The 22,280-nt window shown below is 34.3% G+C and overlaps 2 protein-coding genes across 4 annotated transcripts; both read left to right on the top strand.

The window, feature by feature from the left end:
- Nucleotides 1–360: 360 nt before the first annotated feature.
- On the top strand, nt 361–14,961 carry LOC105343269 (lysophosphatidylserine lipase ABHD12). Of its 3 annotated transcripts, none has more exons than XM_034470092.2 (12): nt 361–451; nt 9,358–9,487; nt 9,639–9,750; nt 9,863–9,979; nt 10,501–10,577; nt 11,049–11,178; nt 11,798–11,835; nt 11,959–12,038; nt 12,382–12,464; nt 12,563–12,641; nt 13,274–13,401; nt 13,962–14,961. In XM_034470092.2, exons 1-12 carry the CDS (start codon nt 383–385, stop codon nt 13,987–13,989), a joined length of 1,071 nt encoding a protein of 356 aa, XP_034325983.2. In that variant the 5' UTR covers nt 361–382; the 3' UTR covers nt 13,990–14,961. The 3 variants fall into 3 exon arrangements, with proteins under 3 accessions (XP_034325983.2, XP_034325984.2, XP_065944847.1); XM_034470093.2 differs by lacking the exon at nt 361–451 and adding an exon at nt 7,089–7,221; XM_066088775.1 differs by lacking the exon at nt 361–451 and adding an exon at nt 7,581–7,733.
- A 179-nt stretch (nt 14,962–15,140) lies between these two features.
- LOC105347679 (lysophosphatidylserine lipase ABHD12) lies at nt 15,141–22,105 on the top strand. Its single transcript, XM_034470095.2, has 12 exons — nt 15,141–15,319; nt 16,000–16,130; nt 16,392–16,497; nt 16,687–16,794; nt 17,209–17,285; nt 17,778–17,907; nt 18,390–18,427; nt 18,668–18,747; nt 18,902–18,984; nt 19,626–19,704; nt 20,013–20,140; nt 20,396–22,105. Exons 1-12 carry the CDS (start codon nt 15,216–15,218, stop codon nt 20,424–20,426), a joined length of 1,095 nt encoding a protein of 364 aa, XP_034325986.1. The 5' UTR covers nt 15,141–15,215; the 3' UTR covers nt 20,427–22,105.
- The last annotated feature ends 175 nt before the right edge of the window (nt 22,106–22,280 follow it).

Genomic DNA, 22,280 nt, shown 5'->3' with positions numbered 1-22,280 from the left:
TAATAAAACAGGACTAGTTTACATAATACCGCTTAAAGAAACCACATTAAATGGATTAAAATTAATTAAGATCAGGACTCCAACTCTAAAAAAGTAGAAAACATGACCGCAACCACCACTTAAAGCATTTTAGTTGTGCTTTAAAAACATTCAAACTGATAACTGTTCGAAGTCCCACTGTAAGCTGATTCCACAGTGTTGGTGCCACCCTGTCAAATCGACGATCGCCGTAGGTTTCTGCTCGGACTCGCGGCACTACTAGTTGGTTTGCCGACTCCGAGCGAAGTGACCTAGCAGGTTTGTGTTCGCAAACTTAGTTTATATTGCTCTCTATACTCTCTATACATCACAGGAAGTGCAAATCAAACAGGATGGGCTAAATATGTTCATGCTTGCTTGTCCTGGTAATAAGACGTGCAGCAGTGTTCTGAACCCTCTGGAGTTTCATTATGTAGGTGCTATTAATGTTGTACAAGATGCTCGGTAAGTGGACGGGAAATTTTTGGTCCCAACACTGAGCCTTGGGGCACTCCAATATCAAGCGGAACCAATTGATATACGTTGCGTTCTTTCACTCATGTAAGATTTGATCCACAAAAGGGCATTATCCGTACGCGTTATACCAAAGGTAGGCTCCAATAGTTTGTGCAGGATGTTATGTCCAGTACATCAAAAGCTGCCGATAAATCCAACATAACAAGAACTGCGCAACTGTTATTGTCCAGCGCAACAGCAATGTCATGATGAACACGAAGAAGGGCTGTTTCAGTGGAATGCTGTTTTTTATATGCAGATTGAAGATTATCATTAAGATGGTTTTGTTTTAAATGACCATCAATTCGAATGGCAATAACTTTTTCCAAAACTTTAGATATGAACGGCAAATTAGAGACAGGTCGGTAATTTTTGAAATTTTCTTTTGAAATTTCTTTATCCAAACCGGATTTTTTGAGCAAAGACTTGACAACTGCCTCCTTGAAACTCGATGGAACAGAACACTCAGATATCGATTTGTTGATGATGTCAGTAATATGAGGTACCAACACTGAGATTTCACAATCTCTAAGTAGATTGGTTGCTAACGGGTCTAAACAACATGCTTTTTGATGCCGAATTTGATAAAAAAAAATTCAAGACTTCCTCACAGGATGTAGGATCAAAATTTGCCAAGAATTGACCATCAAACGGTTTATCAAATGCCATGACATCAGTTTTTCCGTCTCTGCTTTCACTGACCAGCTTAGTTCGTATGTCATTGATTTTATAGCTGAAATATGATCCAAAGTCATTTGCTAATTCCAAATCAGATGTGCAGTCAGGAAGAATTGGAACACTGGATTCCCCAAGTAGTGAATTTGCAATTTTGAAGAGTTTCTCTTGATTTTTACCACAGGAAATTATTTTAGTCAAAAACAAGAGGCCCATGGGCCACATCGCTCACCTGAGGAACAATAGGTATGATAAAATCAGCTCAATGGAGTCATAATACAAACAATCTGGACAATGTACAATAATACATGTAGATCCTGTATAAATAAAATCCATTTTCCCCCCTGGATATTCTTATGTTTATAATCATTAGTCCCTTTTCTAACAGGATGATTTTATAGTCATATCACATGTTGAATATTGCAGTCCTCAAAAAGATCCTTTACAATTGTTTATATATGGGATATTAAGCTACATCAAACTCTGAACCTTCTCGTGAGGCCGAAGAATTGTCCTGGAGCCAAAGTCTTAACAATTAAAAAGAATCATCTGGCTGATTAGTTTACTATTTACTCTAAATATTCCTATGTAAAACTTTAACCCCCCCCCCTCAATGTGGCCTCACCCTACCCCCAGGGATCATGAATTTCACAACTTTGAATCTACACTACCTGAGGATGCTTCCACACAAGTTTCAGCTTTCCTGGCTGATTAGTTTCTGAGAAGAAGATTTTTAAAGATTTACTCTATATATTCCAATGTAAAACTTCGACCCCCCATTGTGGCTCGCCCTACCCCTGAGGGTCATGATTTTCACAACTTTGAATCTACACTGCCTGAGGATGCTTCCACACAAGTTTCAGCTTTCCTGGCTGATTAGTTTCTGAGAAGAAGATTTTTAAAGATTTACTCTATATATTCCTATGTAAAACTTCGACCCCCCATTGTGGCTCGCCCTACCCCTGAGGGTCATGATTTTCACAACTTTGAATCTACACTGCCTGAGGATGCTTCCACACAAGTTTCAGCTTTCCTGGCTGATTAGTTTCTGAGAAGAAGATTTTTAAAGAGGCATTGTCCACACAAGTTTCAGCTTTCCTGGCTGATTAGTTTCTGAGAAGAAGATTTTTAAAGATTTACTCTATATATTCCTATGTAAAACTTCGACCCCCATTGTGGCCCCACCCTACCCCCGGGGGTCATGATTTTCACAACTTTGAATCTACACTACCTGAGGATGCTTCCACACAAGTTTCAGCTTTCCTGGCTGATTAGTTTCTGAGAAGAAGATTTTTAAAGATTTACTCTATATATTCCTATGTAAAACTTCGACCCCCCATTGTGGCTCGCCCTACCCCTGAGGGTCATGATTTTCACAACTTTGAATCTACACTGCCTGAGGATGCTTCCACACAAGTTTCAGCTTTCCTGGCTGATTAGTTTCTGAGAAGAAGATTTTTAAAGAGGCATTGTCCACACAAGTTTCAGCTTTCCTGGCTGATTAGTTTCTGAGAAGAAGATTTTTAAAGATTTACTCTATATATTCCTATGTAAAACTTCGACCCCCATTGTGGCCCCACCCTACCCCCGGGGGTCATGATTTTCACAACTTTGAATCTACACTACCTGAGGATGCTTCCACACAAGTTTCAGCTTTCCTGGCTGATTAGTTTCTGAGAAGAAGATTTTTAAAGATTTACTCTATATATTCCTATGTAAAACTTCGACCCCCATTGTGGCCCCACCCTATTCCCGGGGGTCATGATTTTCACAAATTTGAATCTACACTACCTGAGGATGCTTCCACACAAGTTTCAGCTTTCCTGGCTGATTAGTTTCTGAGAAGAAGATTTTTATAGATTTACTCAATATATTCCTATGTAAAACTTCGACACCCCATTGTGGCCCCACCCTACCCCCGGGGGTCATGAATTTCACAACTTTGAATCTACACTGCCTGAGGATGCTTCCACACAAGTTTCAGCTTTCCTGGCTTTCTGGTTCTTGAGAAGAAGATTTTTGAAAATTTCTCGAAATTTTTCATTAATTTCTAATTATCTCCCCTTGAAAACGAGTGTGGCCCTTAATTTTCACAACTTTGAATACCCTTTGCCTAAGGATGATTTGTGCCAAGTTTGGTTGAAATTGGCCCTGTAGTTCTTGAGAAGATGTTGAAAATGTGAAAAGTTTACGGACAGACAGACAGACGGACGGACGACAGACAAAATGTGATCAGAATAGCTCACTTGAGCTTTCAGCTCAGGTGAGCTAACCAGTCTTGTTTGCTTTTGAGAAGCAGTTTTGTGCTATCCGAGCATTTCTCTTTGTAAATTGAATAATGCACTGACTCTTTCAGCTTTTCTTTTCTCGCGCTTTGCATGGCGTAGGTCTAGGGAGTACCACTTCGTGTTTGGTCTTATTATTATTTCCTTTCTTAATGGAGGCGCATGTGTGTCGACAACATCCCGCATGATAGAATTATAGTTTTCCACGTGGTCTTCAAGTGGTATGTTATTTGAATTCAAGAAACTTAGCGATTTATTGAGTTCGAAACTTAAATACTCTGTATTAACTTTGCGAAATTGTCGGCAACTTAGTTCTTTCTTAGGTTTCTCTGGTATTGAGACATTCAAAACAGAACAGATGACCTTGTGATCTCCGGACATCGAAAATCGCAAAATAAAAGATCCTTCACTACCGGCTAAGATACCAGGTTGGTGTTAGACTCTCTGGTAATAAGCAAATCCAGTGTATGACCCTTGTTGTGGGTTGCGTCAACAACATGTTGTTTTAAACCAAACTCATCAAGAGAATTTAAGAACCTCCGCGTATCCACATTGCTCAGATTGTCGACGTGGATGTTGAAATCGCCTGTGATGAGAAGTTCTTCTGATGTTACAACTAATGTTGCTAAATGTTGAGAAAACTCCTCAATGAACCTGGACATGCTTAATGATGGGGGTCTATGTACTACAGACATTCTGAATTTATAATTATATATGTGAGTACACGACACATCCGATGTGCTCAAATTGAACATTCTCACAGGATTGTTTTTCTTCGACTATTTTCAGATTTAGTCTTGTTATGAGAGCTACACCTCCTCCTTTACGACCTCGTCTGGGTTTGTGATACACTTTGTAGCCGTCGGGGGTCAGTTCGTACAACACTATTTGGTCTGTATCGGTACCAAGCCAAGTCTCCGGTTATGACCATTATATCTACATCATTTGAAGTCTGAAATTGAGACGGTCTTATTTCTCACAGATCTGCAATTTAGGGTAAATAAACTCGATCAATACATCCCTATCTTTTGGTGGTGTCAGACTATTTATGCCTCATGATGATATGTGCATACGTTTTGTTGATATAAGTGGAGAAATGTGTTGGAAATTGTCGACTATTTTCACTTACTAGTACTGTAAATGTTTGACTGATCAAAATCTTGATTTTCTTTGCTGCTCGGTGTTTCACTTGTGTTGGAATTGGAAGAACGTTATATGGTTTGACAGTACTTGTTTCAGAAGGTACAGGACTACGAGAAATCAAAACAAGGTTTTCTAGAATAACACCGAGTTGTTGTTTTGATGATTTGAACTGCTTGACACAGGCTGTATTGATACGTCTGATGAATCTACGACCCGCTTTAGTGCCTCTTCGCATCCGAAAATGATTCTTGCGCTCTACCCCAGGTACTCAGGCGCGTGTTCAACAAAGCAGGTGCACTCGAGCACTTGCCAAAATACCTGCAACACAAATTCTGACATGCGCTCGTGGGCACTCAGTTTGCTGAACACACATCAATTGTTGCCCTTTACTATTTTGAATGTCATTTTTCGTAAACAGTTTTAGCTCTCCTGAGCTGAAAGCTCAAGTGAGCTTTTCTGATCACTTTTTGTCCGGCGTCCGTCTGTAAACTTTTTACATTTTCTACTTCTTCTCCTGAACCACTTGGCCAATTTCAACCAAACCTGGCACAAAGAATCATTGGGTAAAGGGGATTCAAGTTTGTTAAAATAAAGGGACACCCCTATTTTAAGGGGAGATAATTAGGATTTATTTAAAATAACTAAAAGATGGGGCCACAATTGGGGGGGGGTCGAAGTTTTACATAGGAGTATATAGAGTTACTCTTTAAAAGTCTTTTTCTCAAAAACCATTTGGCCAGAAAAGCTGAAACTTGTGTGGAAGCATCCTCAGATGGTGTAGATTCAAGTTTCTTTAAATCATGGTCCCCGTGGGTAAGGTGGGCCCACTATGGGGGGGGGGGGGGGGTCAAAGTTTTACATAGGAGTATATAGAGTTCAAAAAAGCTGAAACTTGTGTGGAAGCATCCTCAGTGTAGATTCAAGTTTGATCAAATCATGGTCCCTTGGGGGCAAGGTGGGGCCACAATGGGGGTCAAATTTTTATATAGGAATATAAAGAGAAATTTTATTTTAAATCTTCTACTCAGAACCTGACTAGCCAGAAAGGTTGTTACTTGTGTAAAGTATCATCAGGTAGGGTAGATTAAAGTTTGGTCAAACTATGATCCCCAGGGGTAGGGTAGGGGCACAATGGGGACCGGTAAAATCTTTACAAAGGAATATATTGAGAAAAATCTTTTTCTATAAAAAAAAATTCTTAGAAAAGGTGCAACATTAGTGAAAGCAACCTTGGATAGTGTAGATTCAAATTCGTCCAAATCATATTTTTCGGGAGTAGGATGGAGCCACATGGGGTGGAGGGTCAATTTTACCAAAAAAAAGTTTAAATTCACCAAAATTCAAATGTTATAATATATGGTTTAACTTATATGCACGCATTTTGACATATTTTTGATTCTTTAAAATTGTTTAAACTTTGACCTCTGGACAATTCTTGGGCTTCACAAGTTTGATGTAGGTTTATATCCCATTTGATTTAGATCTTCTTGAGAACTGTGATGCTCAATATGTGAAATGACTATACTGTGACAAAAGGGATCAATGGTAAACAGAATATCCAGGGAAAATTTGATTTTTTTATATACAGGATCTGTTAGACAACATTGTCCATATTTTTTTAGCATATTTTCCCGTAAAGCTGATTTAATAATATCTCTATTGTTGCTCAGGTGAGCAGTGTGGCCCATAGGCCTCTTGTTATGTATCAATAACATGACGTAACAATGCACAATGCACTGGCGAGAAATGGAACATATATTTTTCATTATTAAATCATTTAAAAACCATTTTAGAAAAACACAAGATGTGATTGAACAATATATTGATAAATGCATATTCATTTACAATTTTTATACATTTCTAAATATTCACAGAACACAGTGATGTAATGATTTATAAACAATGATGACAATGTGTCTACTGTATAATTTTACTTCAGTGGCCAGCACATTTTAAGCACGAGAGTCACCACTATAGAAACATTTCACACACATTTCCCATTCTGTTGAAGAAATCCAATTTGATTTGAGAGTTCTGTACTGTAGTAAAATGAGTACATGAATTTCAGTCCAGAGTTCCTTCAAGAAATAAATAGCAATCTCTTGTATCAAGTATACAATCCAGATCCTTTCTCTGTAGTGTCTTCCTTTTACTTTGTAATGTGCTGTGAACGGCATCCTTCGACAATTCCCATATAAACAATTCTGTGGCTTTAGCTATAGTGATCACTGCTTCTTGGCTTGCTAACGTCACATCAGGGTCACTTTTCATGATCGATTTAATTCTGCTCAACGGCAGCTTCATCAACTTCTCACTATCCTGGTTAGAATTTTTCTCTTTTGTTTTCACAATTTTCTCAGATGAGTTTTCCTTATCATCAGTTTGAGATTCCATTTCTTCCACTCCCGCCATTTTTATCCTACTTTCACTTTAGATTGAAATTAGAGTAATCTTCCTTTGACCGCTCTTCACTAGGGATAATTTCAAAACATAAAATTAAAGTGAATTTCTCGAATCCGGCTTTGTTTCTGCGCGAAGTATCTATCGAAATTATTTTACACAAGTTGATGTAAAAATTGCAAAGGTAAGGGGAGACTTTTATTTATCAATGTTTTCTCTCTTTACTCTAATGCGATCTATATCGCTTGACATATAAAAATGGGTGTTCAATGTTCATGTCAGGTATACCGATGCCGTAGCTTTGCTGCATACATCACATGACAACGACAGTTGGCATATGTAAATTGCCTAAAATTAAGTGACCTCTCAGGAAAGGTGTTTGTTAACATATACAGTGTTCATAATATAAACACGTCTAAACATCTATAAACTGATAAAAGGCTACTTGGTGGAATTGCCTGTTGTTTCCCTCCCCATGCAGATTCTATCATCTAATGAGTAATGCATGTAATTTACATGATTTATGATTAGCTTATATGAAGCACATAAAAAATATTTTTGTAGTAGTTATGAACTGCATCATTGTTCATCATCAGCGCTGGTCTGCTTGGCCATGACTGTACGTCATATTCCTTGGGACAGTAATTCCTGGGGACCCCCCTTGTTAAATGATAATCTCTAAAATCAACATCCAAGGTACTTACTCTAACAGGATTTCTTTAACTTTCAACTTCCAGGGGTTGAGCAAAAAATATTGATGTGTGAAGGATCATTCTCTGGAATAATTTACCTAACCTGTGAAAAGTCACTCAATTGACAGTAAATTATTTGATTATGAAAGATATTATTAACATTTGTAAATGTTATACTTTCATGTTAAAGACTGAAATCTGATTGGTTAAGACGCAGTTCATAATCCGTTCTATATCCCTCAGCGTTAGCAACGCACTTAGCACGGGTAACATTATATAAATATTGCCTGTTTGGGAGGGTAACAGTTGAAATTGACACCCCGAGAAAACCATTGTCAACCGACGCAAAGCGGAGGTTGACAATGGTTTTCGAGGGGTGTCAATTTCAACTGTTATCCTCCCAAACAGGCACTATTTATTTTGTTATACTGAATGTCTTAATTTTTAAGAAAATTTTACAGTACTGTTTTTATATAGGAATAACGTGAATTCTACAGCGAACCGTACGCACATAATTTTCGCGCATGTAACAATTTTTAATGTTACCCGTTGCTAAGTGCGTTGCTAACACTGAGGGTAATAGAACGGATTATGAATTGCGTCTTAACCAATCAGATTTCAGTATTTAACATGAAAGTATAACAATAAAAAATGTTACATGCGCGAAAATTATTCGCGTACGGTTCGCTGAAGAATTCACGTTATTCCTATATAAAAGCAGTAAAATTTTCTTAAAAATTAATACATTCAGTATAACAAAATAAATAGTCCCTGTATGGGAGGATAACAGTTGAAATTGACACCCCTCGAAAACCATTGTCAACCTCCGCTTCGCGTCGGTTGACAATTGTTTTCTCGGGGTGTCAATTTCAACTGTTACCTTCCCAAACAGGCACTATTTATATAATATATGTCAACTAAGTGAAAAATTTGCAGTTTGGGATAAAAAATGAATATCTTAAAACTTTGAACTCGGAACTTGGATTTGAACTCGGGATGTACAGATCGATCACCAGCCAAGCTGACACTTAATCCACCTGGCTTATGATGGCATAAGTTACATGTTAATTGCCATCAATAAAATCTCTTTGATAAAACGATCTGTTGTTTAAATCAGAGATCAGCCATTTTGTGATGATGTTAATCCACCTGAAAGGGAAAAGATCAAAGCCTGAACATCTGTTTCTTTAATGTTTATTGTACTGAGTGATTATATCTCAGATCCTTATAGAGATATCCCAATTATTTTTTGCCCCTCCCCGTCTAATATGTGTTGAAATGATTCTTATATACTATATATATTATACCGGATAATTACATATATATGTTTATCCAGATGCCTCAACATCTTGCATAGTAAACGTATCTTTATACATATAGATATATGGGATTGTTAATGGTATAAAATCATAATTTAACTACAGAAATATATGGAAATTCGGTGAAGTTTAGGGCAATTAGTCTTGCCATTGTCCAAGTCTCTGTCATGTTTAATTTAACTTTCCCTCTTATATGCAGATATTAATGACTGCCAGCCTGATCCTTGTCAAAACAACGGCACATGTACAGACCTGGTCAACTTTTATTTGAAGACATGCTGTAACCTTGATTGTGTACTTTTTTTAAAGATCAGAGTGATGGACCTCTGGGCGGTGTTTGGGTGGACCGGGGGAGGGTTGTGTGCATTGTATGTACTGCTGCCCTTCTTGGTGAGATTTTATCCATGGATTGCTCATCGGATAGTTTTCCTTCACTTTGGTAAGCCATACCCTTTCTCTTTCTCTCTCTCTCATCTCTCTCCCTCTCTCTCTCTCTGAATTTTCAAATTATCTGTCTGTCAGTGAGGAGTATTTTTCTCATTTCTGAGTTAATTCTAGCCATGAATGATGTGTAATATGACATATTTCAGTGGAGCACCCAAAAGTTGTCTTCAAGGACCTGAAGAAGCCAGAGAGTTTTGGTTTGAAGAATACAAGGAATTTCTACCTTGATGTTGATGATGAGAGTACAATTGGAGTTTGGTAAACTATTGATACACCTTGTATGAGATTGAACCCCTTTTAAAAAAAAATTTAAAAAAATCTTTTTGATTATCAATGTTAATTAGGAATATTTTGTATACCTGAATTGCAGGCACACCTTACCTGGAAATGCAGGAGATCAAATTGATGATAATGATGAATTCTGGGAAAAGAAACTACAAGAAGGACAACCCATAATTTTGTATCTTCATGGAAACTCATCTTCTAGGTAGAGTAGCTTCTGGTTACGATATTTTAAAAGCCTTTGCACAACGGTATCTTTAGCTAGCAAGTGATGTTGTAAGAATAAGATTTCTTACAATCTACTGTAGATTCGTAGTTAAACATGATAAATTAATATCCGTGTAAAATCGCAAAAGGCACATCTCGCAGATTTTAACATCTTCTTTTTTTTTGCGGACATATGTAAACTAAATTAAATTATGCTAATAATTCCGTGTTTCCGAATTTATATTCTCGCAATTTGATGCAAACCGGTTGAATCGCGTAATAAAGCACTCGCCAGAATAAGGAATCTACAGTAATTGAAATTGGATGTTTTGCTGTCTGCATCAACTTAGTACCATTTTCTGTTCACTGACAGTAAATGTGCAGCCAGTTGTGTCCAGTGTTCAAAGGCATTTAGTGATCAACATTTTGCAGTGTTCACATGTAGAACATTTTAATTATAATTGTACAAAAAGAACTTTTATTCAAAAGAACTTTCATGAAGTATTTTTATCATTGCAGAGCACAACCACATAGAGTAGAACTCTTGAAGCTACTTAGCAAGCTTAACTACCACGTACTGGCCTTAGACTATAGAGGTACAGTATGAATGAATAATTTATAAATCATGAGTATAATGAAATTTGAATGCATTTAGTTTTAACTTACTTATCAAATGCCCTTTTAGAAATTTCTTCTTCAAAAAATGATCAACTAATTTCGCAGTCTGTTTGCTGCTAATTTCTATTGTATCCATGGTGCATGTCAGGATCGAGATTATGGTTTAATTCAGTCTTTTAGAGTGTTGTTAGTTACCTGGCAATCAACAATTTACGTTATCAAAGATATATATACCACAGTACAAATCGAGTGACTGCATATGTCACTAGCCTTATTTGCTATTTATCAGTTTTGAAAAATGTGAATTAATAATTTATTGATACATTTTAAGCCATCTGAAGTTTTAGCAAGAAATCCAAAATGTACATGTACAATGTATGTATTATTCATATGAAAGCCTGAAAATAATATTATTAAGGTTATAAGCAGATGACATATTTGTTTTATAGGTTTTGGAGATTCCACTGGGTTTCCCTCAGAGGATGGCTGTGTTGCAGATTCTTACTTCCTGTACAAATGGGTCAGGAAACGATCTGCCCAAGTTCCTGTCATAATATGGGGTCACTCCCTAGGAACTGGGTAAGTTGAATACCATAGTTTGAGGCACTCCCATTTGTTCATTGGATTATCCTGATTATACCATCTTTTCCTGTTGGTTGTTACTCCAATAACTTGACAAAATTACCACAAATTTCTGGACTCAAAATAAAAAAATCATGCATTGCCTGTTTCCAATGGAAGAATTAAGTTGTGAAACATAGAAAATGACACCAATCTGACTAGAATAATTCAAGCAATACTGTGGAATCATTCAAATTCCTGGGGACCAATTTTCGTGGATTGTGGGTTTTTTGCTTATTCGTTGGGATGTAGATTCGTAGATATGTCAGTTTTTATTTTCTGTAGGACTAAGATAACTCTTTATAAATTTGTTTCCGTCAAGGATGTAAATTCGTGGGTAAGGGATACCCACGAGTACCATGAAAATTGAGCCACCACGAACTCTAATGATTCCACAGTAATTAAATCATTGGAGCATATACATGTAGGTCGGGGACACTTAGGTAAAAATATTTTCAACCAGTTGTCCAAAATTTTTCTTTAGTTTTAAAAAAATTTTGAATTAAACACTCACAATCGTCCATTCAAATGCAGAGGACACACTTGAAAAACTTATTAATATTGATTTGTTTTTCAGAATTGGGACTAAATTGACCAAGCAACTTTGTGATAATGGTGGGTTGCAATTTTTATTATTCGTTTCATTTCTTGACTTGCTTGAAAGAGAAAGTGGTTAAGAATCTTTCTTTGTTAATTAATAGTAATAGAATTTTTTATTGATTTTATTTTATTGTGTAGGTGAGCCTCCAGATGGACTCGTACTACAAGCACCATTCACAAATCTGAAGCATGTATCAAAATTGCATCCTTTTGCTGCTGTGAGTATTGATTAAAAAATTGGCTATTGTAAAGATCTACCTCTATTCTCTTCCTTCTCAAGTGAAGGACTTTTACCTTTTACTGATATGATATATACTCTCTCTCTCTTTCTCTCTCTCTCTCATAAACATATTTAGTTTTGTAGATGAAAGTGTCTCAGTTCATTCTCAGTTCCACCCAAAACTTGTCAAATGTTGAATATTCCTATTAACAAGTTACCAGGTAATATGGGGTATTAATATCCATACAAAACTGCTGCAGGGAATTGATTTCTCCCATAAAATAAGGCATTTACAGTTGATGTGCATTGCACGTTCATGATTTACAATGTTTCTTTTCCAGTTATTTAGATTTCTTCCTTGGTTTGACTGGGCCATAGTCAGTGCCTTGGATAGAATAGGTCTTCATTTCAAAACAGATGAACAGTAAGTTTTACAGACTCTTCCCTGATATTGTGAAGAAAATTTAGACCTTGGTACTCTTGCAATGATTGTTATTTTTACATGTATTTGTTTATTTATAGCATAGCCAGTGTTACAGTCCCTATTCTGCTCCTCCATGCGGAAGATGATTTTACCGTTCCCCATGAACTCGGTGAACTGGTAAGTACTAGGGCATTTCAGATACTGTAGATTCCTTATTTTATGCGAGTACCAGTACTTAGTTCCATGATTTAACCATCGTGCATCAAATCACAATCAAATAAAATCAAGAATGAAAAATATTTATCACAGTTTCATATTCTTTACATCTGTCCTAAAAATAAAAGCGAGATATTAAAATCTGCAAGATATACTTTGCAATTTTACGCGAACATTAATTGCTCGAGTTCAATTAGGAATCCGAATCTTAAGAATTTTAAGAACAAACTGTATGTTGTAGCCAGGTTTTTCTTTTTTAAACACAAAACATGTAGATTTTTAGTGTCAGATAGAGCATACACTAATCCTAAGCACTTGCTGGTAAATGCTTCTACCAGTTTCAAGAATTTGGTGTATAAATTGATGTTCATCAATATTTATTATAATTAGTAGCTGTAGGTGTGTAGTTCTCAAGGAAAAATTGGAATGACAGAGAGTAGATTATCTTATAAATATGTTATATAAGGAAGACAGTTTTTAAGAAAGGGGGAGGACCCAGAACACGCAGAGAGTCTATCTGGTTAAATAAAAATTTTAAAATTAAAAGATATTTTTGATAGTGTTTGTAAATAATTTTTCTTTATTTGTAATAGCTTCATGCAGAAGCCAAGAGAGTTCGTGACATTACCAGCGGCAATATCCATTTTGTGTCCTTTGACAAGAAGCACAAATATGGTCACAATAACATGTACAGGAGTCCAGAGCTGCCACAGCATATTATGTAAGTACTGACCAGTGAGGTATTAAATAATTTGAAGGTTGGATATTTTTGTTGTCCAGGATGTTATCAACAAGAATTCTGGAAGGTTGAAAATCATGGCAAAATGTTTCTCTCAAAATTTTTAGCCCACCAAATCATAGTTGGGGGTAAGCTTATGCTATACCGGTACCTTCTGCCTCTGTCTCCAGTTTAAGTTTTTTGAGTCATAAAATAGTCATAAATAGAGAAATCCTTAAGAATCTTCTCAAAAAACCATTTGGCCAGAAAGGCTTAAAGTTGTATGGAAGCATCCTTAGTGTAGATTCAATTTAGTTAAGATTATGATCCCCAGGGGTAGATCCACTCTCCATAATTCTTCAGATAATTGGTATTTGATACCATAAAGCAGATTCGACAGAGTTTTATGGCTATTGTTGCTCTGGTGAGTGAGATGTGGCCCATGGGCCTCTTGTTATTTAAAGTAGACATACATTATTCAGTATTAAAAATTTTTGGCTGCTTTAAAGGCAGGCAATTATTAAGTTTCTAAATGACTTTATAAAGGATTATCTTTTTTTCAGAAATTTTGTGGCCTCTTTAAAGAGATGATGATTTCCAAGGATAAATTTATTAAATCCATCCATCAAAAGAAAGAAAGAAAAAGAAGATGATTACTGCTCAATAAAATTATTTGAGTGCTGTCTCTGGATAAGTCATACATGACATATATAAATGTTGTCATTTTCAGTGCATTAAAGGGACATGGTCTCAATTTTGGTCAACAATTTTTTTTTAAATGTTGGTTGCTCATTAGAAATGCATTACTAATTTAAAGCACTGCATATACAATAAACTTGAAAATATAAAATTTGGCAAAAATCGTGACCATACCCCTTAAGAGGGCTGGGTGGATGTGGCCATTTTTAGACTGTCTTGATCTCCTCTAGAAGAAGAGCTATATATACATGTATAAATTAAGATATAGGAAAATACTCAAATTTAAAAGATAAAAATTTATGGATTTCTTTTATGACTGAATAATAGTTTAAAACTTAACAAATTATATCTTAGAATTTAAGATAGAACTGATGGTTAGTTTTGTAGACCACCCAGCCTCCTTAAGCTTTCAACATTTTTATCTTTCTCAGTGCCATCAAATTCTTTGGAATATCTTTTCATCATAATTAAGCTTTTTAGCTAAGCCTTCTCTTTGCTAGCTTAACTTTATGATTTTTTTTAAAGGTATATAGTGCCACATGACATATGATTTCCCCACTCATTATTTTCATTGTTGGTCTATAAAGCAAAAAGCAACTTGGCTCTTGTGTAAAAAAAAATATATTTTATATGCTTAAGGATTTTAAATAGAAATATTTCATTATGTGTTAAACTGAAGTGTTATATGTCTGAAGTCTTACAAATCATCTGAAGTGTAATATACTATAAAAGCCAATCTTTGGTTTCTGTGATGCATATTTGAATGATTTAATTTTTTATTTATTTACACATGGTATAATGTGAATAGACATTTTGATGAACATTTTGTGTATTTTGCTACAATAAAAATATTTTGACAAAGAATTACACTGTTATTGACATTTGTAAGGTTATAATGGAAAGCTGAGTCATCGTATTTATTTAAATTTGTAATAAAAGTTGTTTAAAATAATAAGGATTTCTGACGACTGTATTATGTTTAATACGAATGTGTTTAGGAACAACTTTAAACCTAACCCTTTTTATGAACAAACTAATAAAAATTGTGACTTCCGGTGAAAACTTGGGAGTCCAAAGTCCAAATAAACAAAGCAGACAGATAGTTATACTATTAAAAGATGAATGAAAATATTGCTTCCGAACAATATCAAGGTGCGCCCAGTGTACCAGAGGAGACCACCAAGTCGCCGCAAAAGTTAAGAGCCGGAAAAACTTCGGAGAGGTAAAGTTTTTCTTTCTATAAAATCCACATCATCATGATCATGGCACATGCAAAGAAAATCATTGTATCCTTGTTTATGGATACAACCTTTAGCTATGTCATTTTATTTTGATTTTAATTTTATTCTTTTTAAATTGACAAGTTTGCAATAACATGTCCTGGAGTCATAAGCATGATCAGCATGCAACATTAGGTACAAACTTACCCCCCCCCCCACCCCCTCATAATTGTAATCAACAAACAAACAAACAACATATAATAGTTTGTATGTAATTGGGGGATCAAATCAAACTAGAACACCCAAATTTTTTTTCAGATCAGGAGCTACAGACCTGCAGCTAATTTATGTGGATGATCATGAATAATGCATTGTCAGCAACAATGATAATCTTAATATAAAAAATGGGTGTTGGAATGAAAAATAAAAAATAATGTAAACATCATAACAACAAGGAATAAAGAAACAAGATACAATAATATGTATGAACTTGGGGATCAAATCAAACTATAACACCCCCCCCCCCCACACACACACACACAAAGATGTCAGGTGCTCATAGTCTAGCACTGAACAATGGTCTATGAAGACTGATGTCCGATTCTAGTTCACTTTACACATACCATCAAAATATTTAGCACTGCTTTTGCGTTTATTAAAAATTATATTTTGATCTTTTCAGACCTGTATTTGATGCTGTAGTTAAAACAACTAAATACCTGGTTCTCTCGCTATTCCTCATCTATGTCGTGTTCCCCTCAGTTATGAAAATTTATCCCCGAATTCAGGAAAAACTCATCTTCCTTAATTTTGGTAAGCATTAATATTGATTAGCTGGAGTATTTGATTGTTTTCAATAAACTTGTAGAACTCAGCTCTATTGAAATCAGTATTATTCATAAATCAAAATATTTTCTTAAAAATGAATACATTATGAATTCAGTTTGATCATAGCATTGTTTTTCACAAATAACAATTAACAGTAACGTTGTATTATTCACACATAGAAATGTTACATGCAACTGCGATTAGTACATACGGCTTATTTGTGATGTATCGTTATTAAACTTTTAGTGTGTTGGCCACCATTTATGGATGTTACTAAACCAGATGAACTAGGACTAACTGGAGTTAGGAATTTTTACCTTGATGTAGATGAAGAGATTACAATAGGAGCATGGTAAATTGCAGTGTATTTTGATATGTCTTGATGAAATTAGTTTTATAATATGCATACACTTATCAGTTTTGACATTCATCTTTTCAAACAGTTGAATCATTGTAAGAGTAATTAAACATGTATATTTTTTTTAATTTTCATTCTCATATAAACCTAAAAAATATAAATTGGATGGTGTTTTTTTTTCAGGCATCTTCTTCCAAAATCTTTAATTAGAAATGAAACACTGGATTTTGAATCAAAATTAAGCAGTGGTCATCCCATCTTTTTATACCTGCATGGATCTACAGGAACAAGGTTCGTTAGCTTTAGCTGCAAACATTTTATGGCTTTGTCATGTTCTGAATTAATGCCTATTTTTTTCAGTTTCCTCTTTTATGGCCAATGATTAGAGGAAAGGGTAGGCTGTAATATAAATATGCAATCATAACACTTTCCACACACTACTTGTCACAAGCACTCCTTTGCACTTTAGTTGACTTTCCAATTGCTATTACTAGATTACTGGGTAAAATTTGACTCAATATTGATATAAAGCATGAAAAAAAATATACATGTGATGTACAAGATATCATTTCTTGAAAAAAATTGAAATACTGTATGTCATGTATAGTGTTTAATAGAACTTTAAAGAAAAATCTATTTTAGCTGTGATATTATTCCTACATCTTGTTTGTGATATTTTCACAAGGATTGATTTGTTGTTTGTAGAGGCGGCTGGCACAGAGTTCAGTTAATGAAGTTACTGACATCCCTGGATTTTCATGTTGTTACCATAGATTATAGAGGTAAGGTATATGAAATACAAAGGAGCCGTTATTAGTTATTGTTATACTTTCATGTTTAATACTGAAATCTGATTGGTTAAGACGCAGTTAATAATATTTTATATTACCCTCAGCGTTAGCAACGCACTTGGCAACGGGTAACATCAAAAAATGTTACATGCGCGAAAATTATGCGCGTACGGTTCGCTGTAGAATTCACGTTATTCCTATATAAAAGCAGTAAAATTTTCTTAAAAATTTTAAAAAAGACATTCAGTATAACAGAATAAAGAGTGCCTGTTTGGGAGGATAACAGTTGAAATTGACACCCCGAGAAAACCATTGTCAACCGACGCTTCGCGTCGGTTGACAATGGTTTTCTCGGGGTGTCAATTTCAACTGTTACCCTCCCAAACAGGCACTATTTATATATTACCAAATAAATTCAGAGTGAAACAGATATTTGTGTACTTAACATGAATTTTTTTTTAAAAATCTTTGAACATTTTTTAGGATATGCTGATTCAACTGGTCATCCCTCGGAAGATGGAGTGGTGGATGATAGCCATTTCATGTACCGATGGATCAAAGAGAGAAGTGGGGCCTCTCAAGTGGTGCTGTGGGGACATTCTTTAGGAGCTGCGTATGTTATCTGTCATTGATTTAGTTGTAGTTTTAAAAGATAATATTAGAAGGGGAAGGGAATTGGACAGTTTAACCATAAGATGAGTGGGTTATACTTAAATCAAAGTCTTTTGAGTTGTTGCTACTTGTAATGTTGTATACAAGTAGCTGCATTAAAAGACTTTGATTTTTTTTACTGTAAACCAACTTCATTTGAACATAACAGTCCCCTTTTACTTATATCTGTTTGTGAAAAGAGAAGGGATATCAATCTAATTATTTAATCAGACTGAAGAGCACTTTATCATCAGGAATATGTCTCCTGTGTTTGGGTTTACAGTTTATAGCAAGATTGCTTGGATATTTTTTATTTTAAACTGCACTCTTTTAAGTCGGTCTTTATACATTGTAATAAGGCTTTGTTTTCGTATGTCTATACTAAAATTTGTATTTCGAGGATTTCATCATTGATCAAGCAGTTATCAATCACATCTTTTTCAGAATTACAACCAAGTTAGCTAAACGTTTATGTGAAGAAGGTATGAACCTTAACATTGTGATCAAAGGGAGAAAACTCATTATTTTCTTAAAATAAATTTGGTTTCAATATTTTTGTTTATCATTATTGGAATGATAAAGGATATACAGAAGGAGATAGACAGTATGTTTTATAAATTACATTATGAAAAAATTAACGATGAAAAAAATGACTTGGTTAACAAAAAAAACAGATTTAATATGCAGAATCTCTAAATCATTCTTTATGTTATTTTCTTAAGGAGTTGACCCACATGGAGTTATATTAGAGTCTCCCTTCAACAACATTAGAGATGCTGCCCTCAGCCATCCATTTGCAGCAGTGAGTTTGATAGCCAATGAGTACAGATAATGTTCAATATGATTTCAATTTACATTAAATACAGAACTTCAAGTTGGGCAAATAGCTAAAAGTATTTTCATGTACATGAAAACCTGAAGTTTATTTGTGTATTTTATATGCGTTTTTTTTCCAGCCATTTCAGCATATACCTTTCTATAAAAAGCTCATTTTGGATTCTGTTGCTCAAAACAATGTGTTCTTTACAAGCGATGAAAAGTAAGTAATAATTATGGTATGGTACATGTACTAACTTTCTGACAATTTTTATTAATCAGATATTTTGCATGCTTAGATTTCATTACCACATCTTAAATCAACTAAAGATACTTATATCAGTACATGTATAAGAATTAAGTCCAAAGGGGGCAATATGAGATGGTACATGTATATGAAAAATGGTAAAGTTTATCATATTTATTACTGCTGGATAACATACTCCATTTTAACACACAAATAAAATGGGATTATGAGTTGGAACACACATATAAAATGGGATTATGAGTTGGAACACACATATAAAATGGGATTATGAGTTGGAACACACATATAAAATGGGATTATGAGTTTGAACCAGTAGACTAGTTTATATTATAAACATGAATAAAACAGGACATACGGCAGTTTTAAAAGCAAAAGTTTTTTGAGGAGTGTGAATTGAATTTCATACACATATCCATGAATAATGCTGTTAAGTCTTTAAAATAGTACCATGCAGTAATACCAATTTCTTTATGAATATATAATACCAAGTAACTTTGAGTTACATGCTTTATCAAACCCTTTATGTACTACAGTAATGAAGTGTCAGATTTACAAGGAGTTAAATGTGCTATAAATATACTCAATTTTCACAACAGCATTGCTGCAGTAAAATCCCCAGTGATAATAATGCACGCAGAAGATGATTTAGTTATTCCTTACGATCTTGGACTAAAAGTAAGTACTGCTATTTTAGTTCATTACCATGTACACTGCATGTAGTTCCAGAAATTGCTTATCCATCTGGTTCAAAAATTAGATATATAATTATCATGAACATAGTCAATTTAATTTTTAAAATTCAAGTACATGTGCATGTACCTGTATATACGCATTAAAAATGAAAGTATATGTGTATCATTTTAACTGAACTTTTAGCAGAGTATATTAGCATTAACATTTTTGTCAGCAGTACCATGTAAAACCAATGTGAAACACAACGTTTTATTCTATACTCTCTCACATTTTGAACTTTGTGATTCCAGTTGTATAAATCTGCCCAGCAGAACAGGCCTAAGGGCAGTGGTCCTCTCCAGTTTGTGCCCCTCAAAGCCTCCTTTGGATATGGACATAAACATATATTTCAAGCTCCAGAATTACCAGAAATTATAAAGTGAGTACATGTATTATAATAGTTTGAACTAAAGATAGAGATACACCTGCTGACAGCCCATTCTATGATCAACACTCTTCTTTTGAGAGAGAGAGAGAGAGAGAGAGAGAGAGAGAGAGAGAGAGAGAGAGAGAGAGTATTCAAATGGGCTAAATAATTGTCAGTAAAAAAAAGTATTTGAACTTTGTAGAGTACTGGTATATTTCTCATCAATACAGTAGTTTGATTTTCACAGGTCTTTTTTTCTCTTTTCAGGAATTTTTTAGGGACATGCAAGAGGAAATGATCTTGTAAATCTCTCACATTCATGCTTATATTCCAGCAACTTTGTCTGTCTCTGCTGAACAATCAGAAGTCAATAATAAGTATCAATCTCTTTTAAAGTTTATTTTAAGACTTTTTAAAATGATATTCAAAGATCTGACATTCCTACTTGAAGTTTGTTCAGGGACATGTTTTACCAATGTATTAAATGACGTGATTATTTACAGTGTATTTTGTATCTTCAACTTTTTAGGAGGGCAAATTTTTATATATGAGTTCAATTGCAAACTGTTCACCATTGTCTTTCATGTTTTGGGTTTAGTTGAGTGCTGTTTAATTGCATGGGTGTAAAAAAGATCTGATTGTGTATGTCATTAATACATGTACTGTAAACATGGCTATTTCTGCTTGATGTCAATTACAACAATTTACACTGTAATGGAAACAAAATGATTTCAAGTTTTATTTTATCATTTACCGGTAATATATGGAAATTTCTCGATCTCTTTTTCTCTCTGTTCTTATGATATACTGGTGATTTACATGTAGGTAATACACAGGTGAATACATGCAGTAATGTATGTAAATTCTTTGTATATTTGTGTTAACTGCCATGTACATGAAGATGATTGTTTTTAAAAGTTTGTTTAGAAGTATGTGTATATTCAAGAGTATTTGTTTTTGGTGTGAGTTAATGATTTAGGTATCCAATGTAGATTTTTGTTTGATTTTTGCCATCTTCTTGTATATTTACATTTCTCAATCTGGTCACCCAACCAAACATTTACTTCAATTACCAACTAGTTATCATTAGCTATTAGTATTTTGATCAGTTTGTTGTTTAGAGGATTTTAGTACATTTTGTGGTCATAGATTGAAGATTTTTTTTTATTAGAATAATTATTAATGCTAATATACATGTAAATGTATAATTTTGTATCATATTTTGTTTTTAGTGTTTTCTTTATTTTTCATTATCTGGCTCTTTGATTATTTTCTTATCTTTTATCAATTTGCTAAGGATGCATCAAAGACAATATTTGACAAGTGAATGCATTAAAAACAGTAATATACATATATATCTGTTTCAGTAGTACATGTATTTTCAGGTGACCTGAAACACTCATATATCAAGAGCTCGGTTCTCAAAATGAACTTGAAATCAACATCATTGTACATGTACCAGTAATGTTGAACTGCAATATTCAAATAAAGACTGAATCTAGTTGACAATCATTTATACATTTGGTGTATTGAGGATTGTCCTATCCCATTTGTTTTAAGAATCAAAGTCCAGATAACTATTGTTTTTTTAAGAAGAAAATCTCTCCAATCTCTCTTCTTCTTTTTTTTTTTTTACATACATGCATGCATCAAAATAGTATAGGTTTGCATGATATACATCTGTTTTTTATGTCTGATTTTGTTTAGTTTATTCCTGTGTTTTTATTTTATTATACAGATAATATAGACTTGCAGAGATCTGTTGGTGGATAGTTACATATACTTTGTTAATCTACATGTATACCCCTTTTTATGTGTTATGTTGTGTACAGCAAAAAAAGAAATGTGATATTTGTTAGAAGTTTATTATTTCTTGTTTGTGTATACATGTGTATGAAAAAATTAATATTTGTTCCATGATCAATGCAAAATTCTTAATAAGTCATTTTTGAGTCAACAATAAAATATCCTACAGATTCTTTTTTTTTTTTATTGGAAGAAAGTACTTACATGTACTCATGTATGTCTTAGAAATGAGAAAAAAAATCTTGTATTGAACCCCTGATTTTAATGACTCTGAATTGCCAATGTAATTTCAAGGGTGAAAAATGAAAAATTAAAATAGTACATGGTCATTGTGTAAATATGCTTA

The sequence above is a fragment of the Magallana gigas genome, chromosome 6 (genome assembly GCF_963853765.1).
Source record: "Magallana gigas chromosome 6, xbMagGiga1.1, whole genome shotgun sequence".
Lineage (NCBI taxonomy): Eukaryota > Metazoa > Mollusca > Bivalvia > Ostreida > Ostreidae > Magallana > Magallana gigas.
This window is presented reverse-complemented; position numbering and strand designations above follow the sequence as displayed.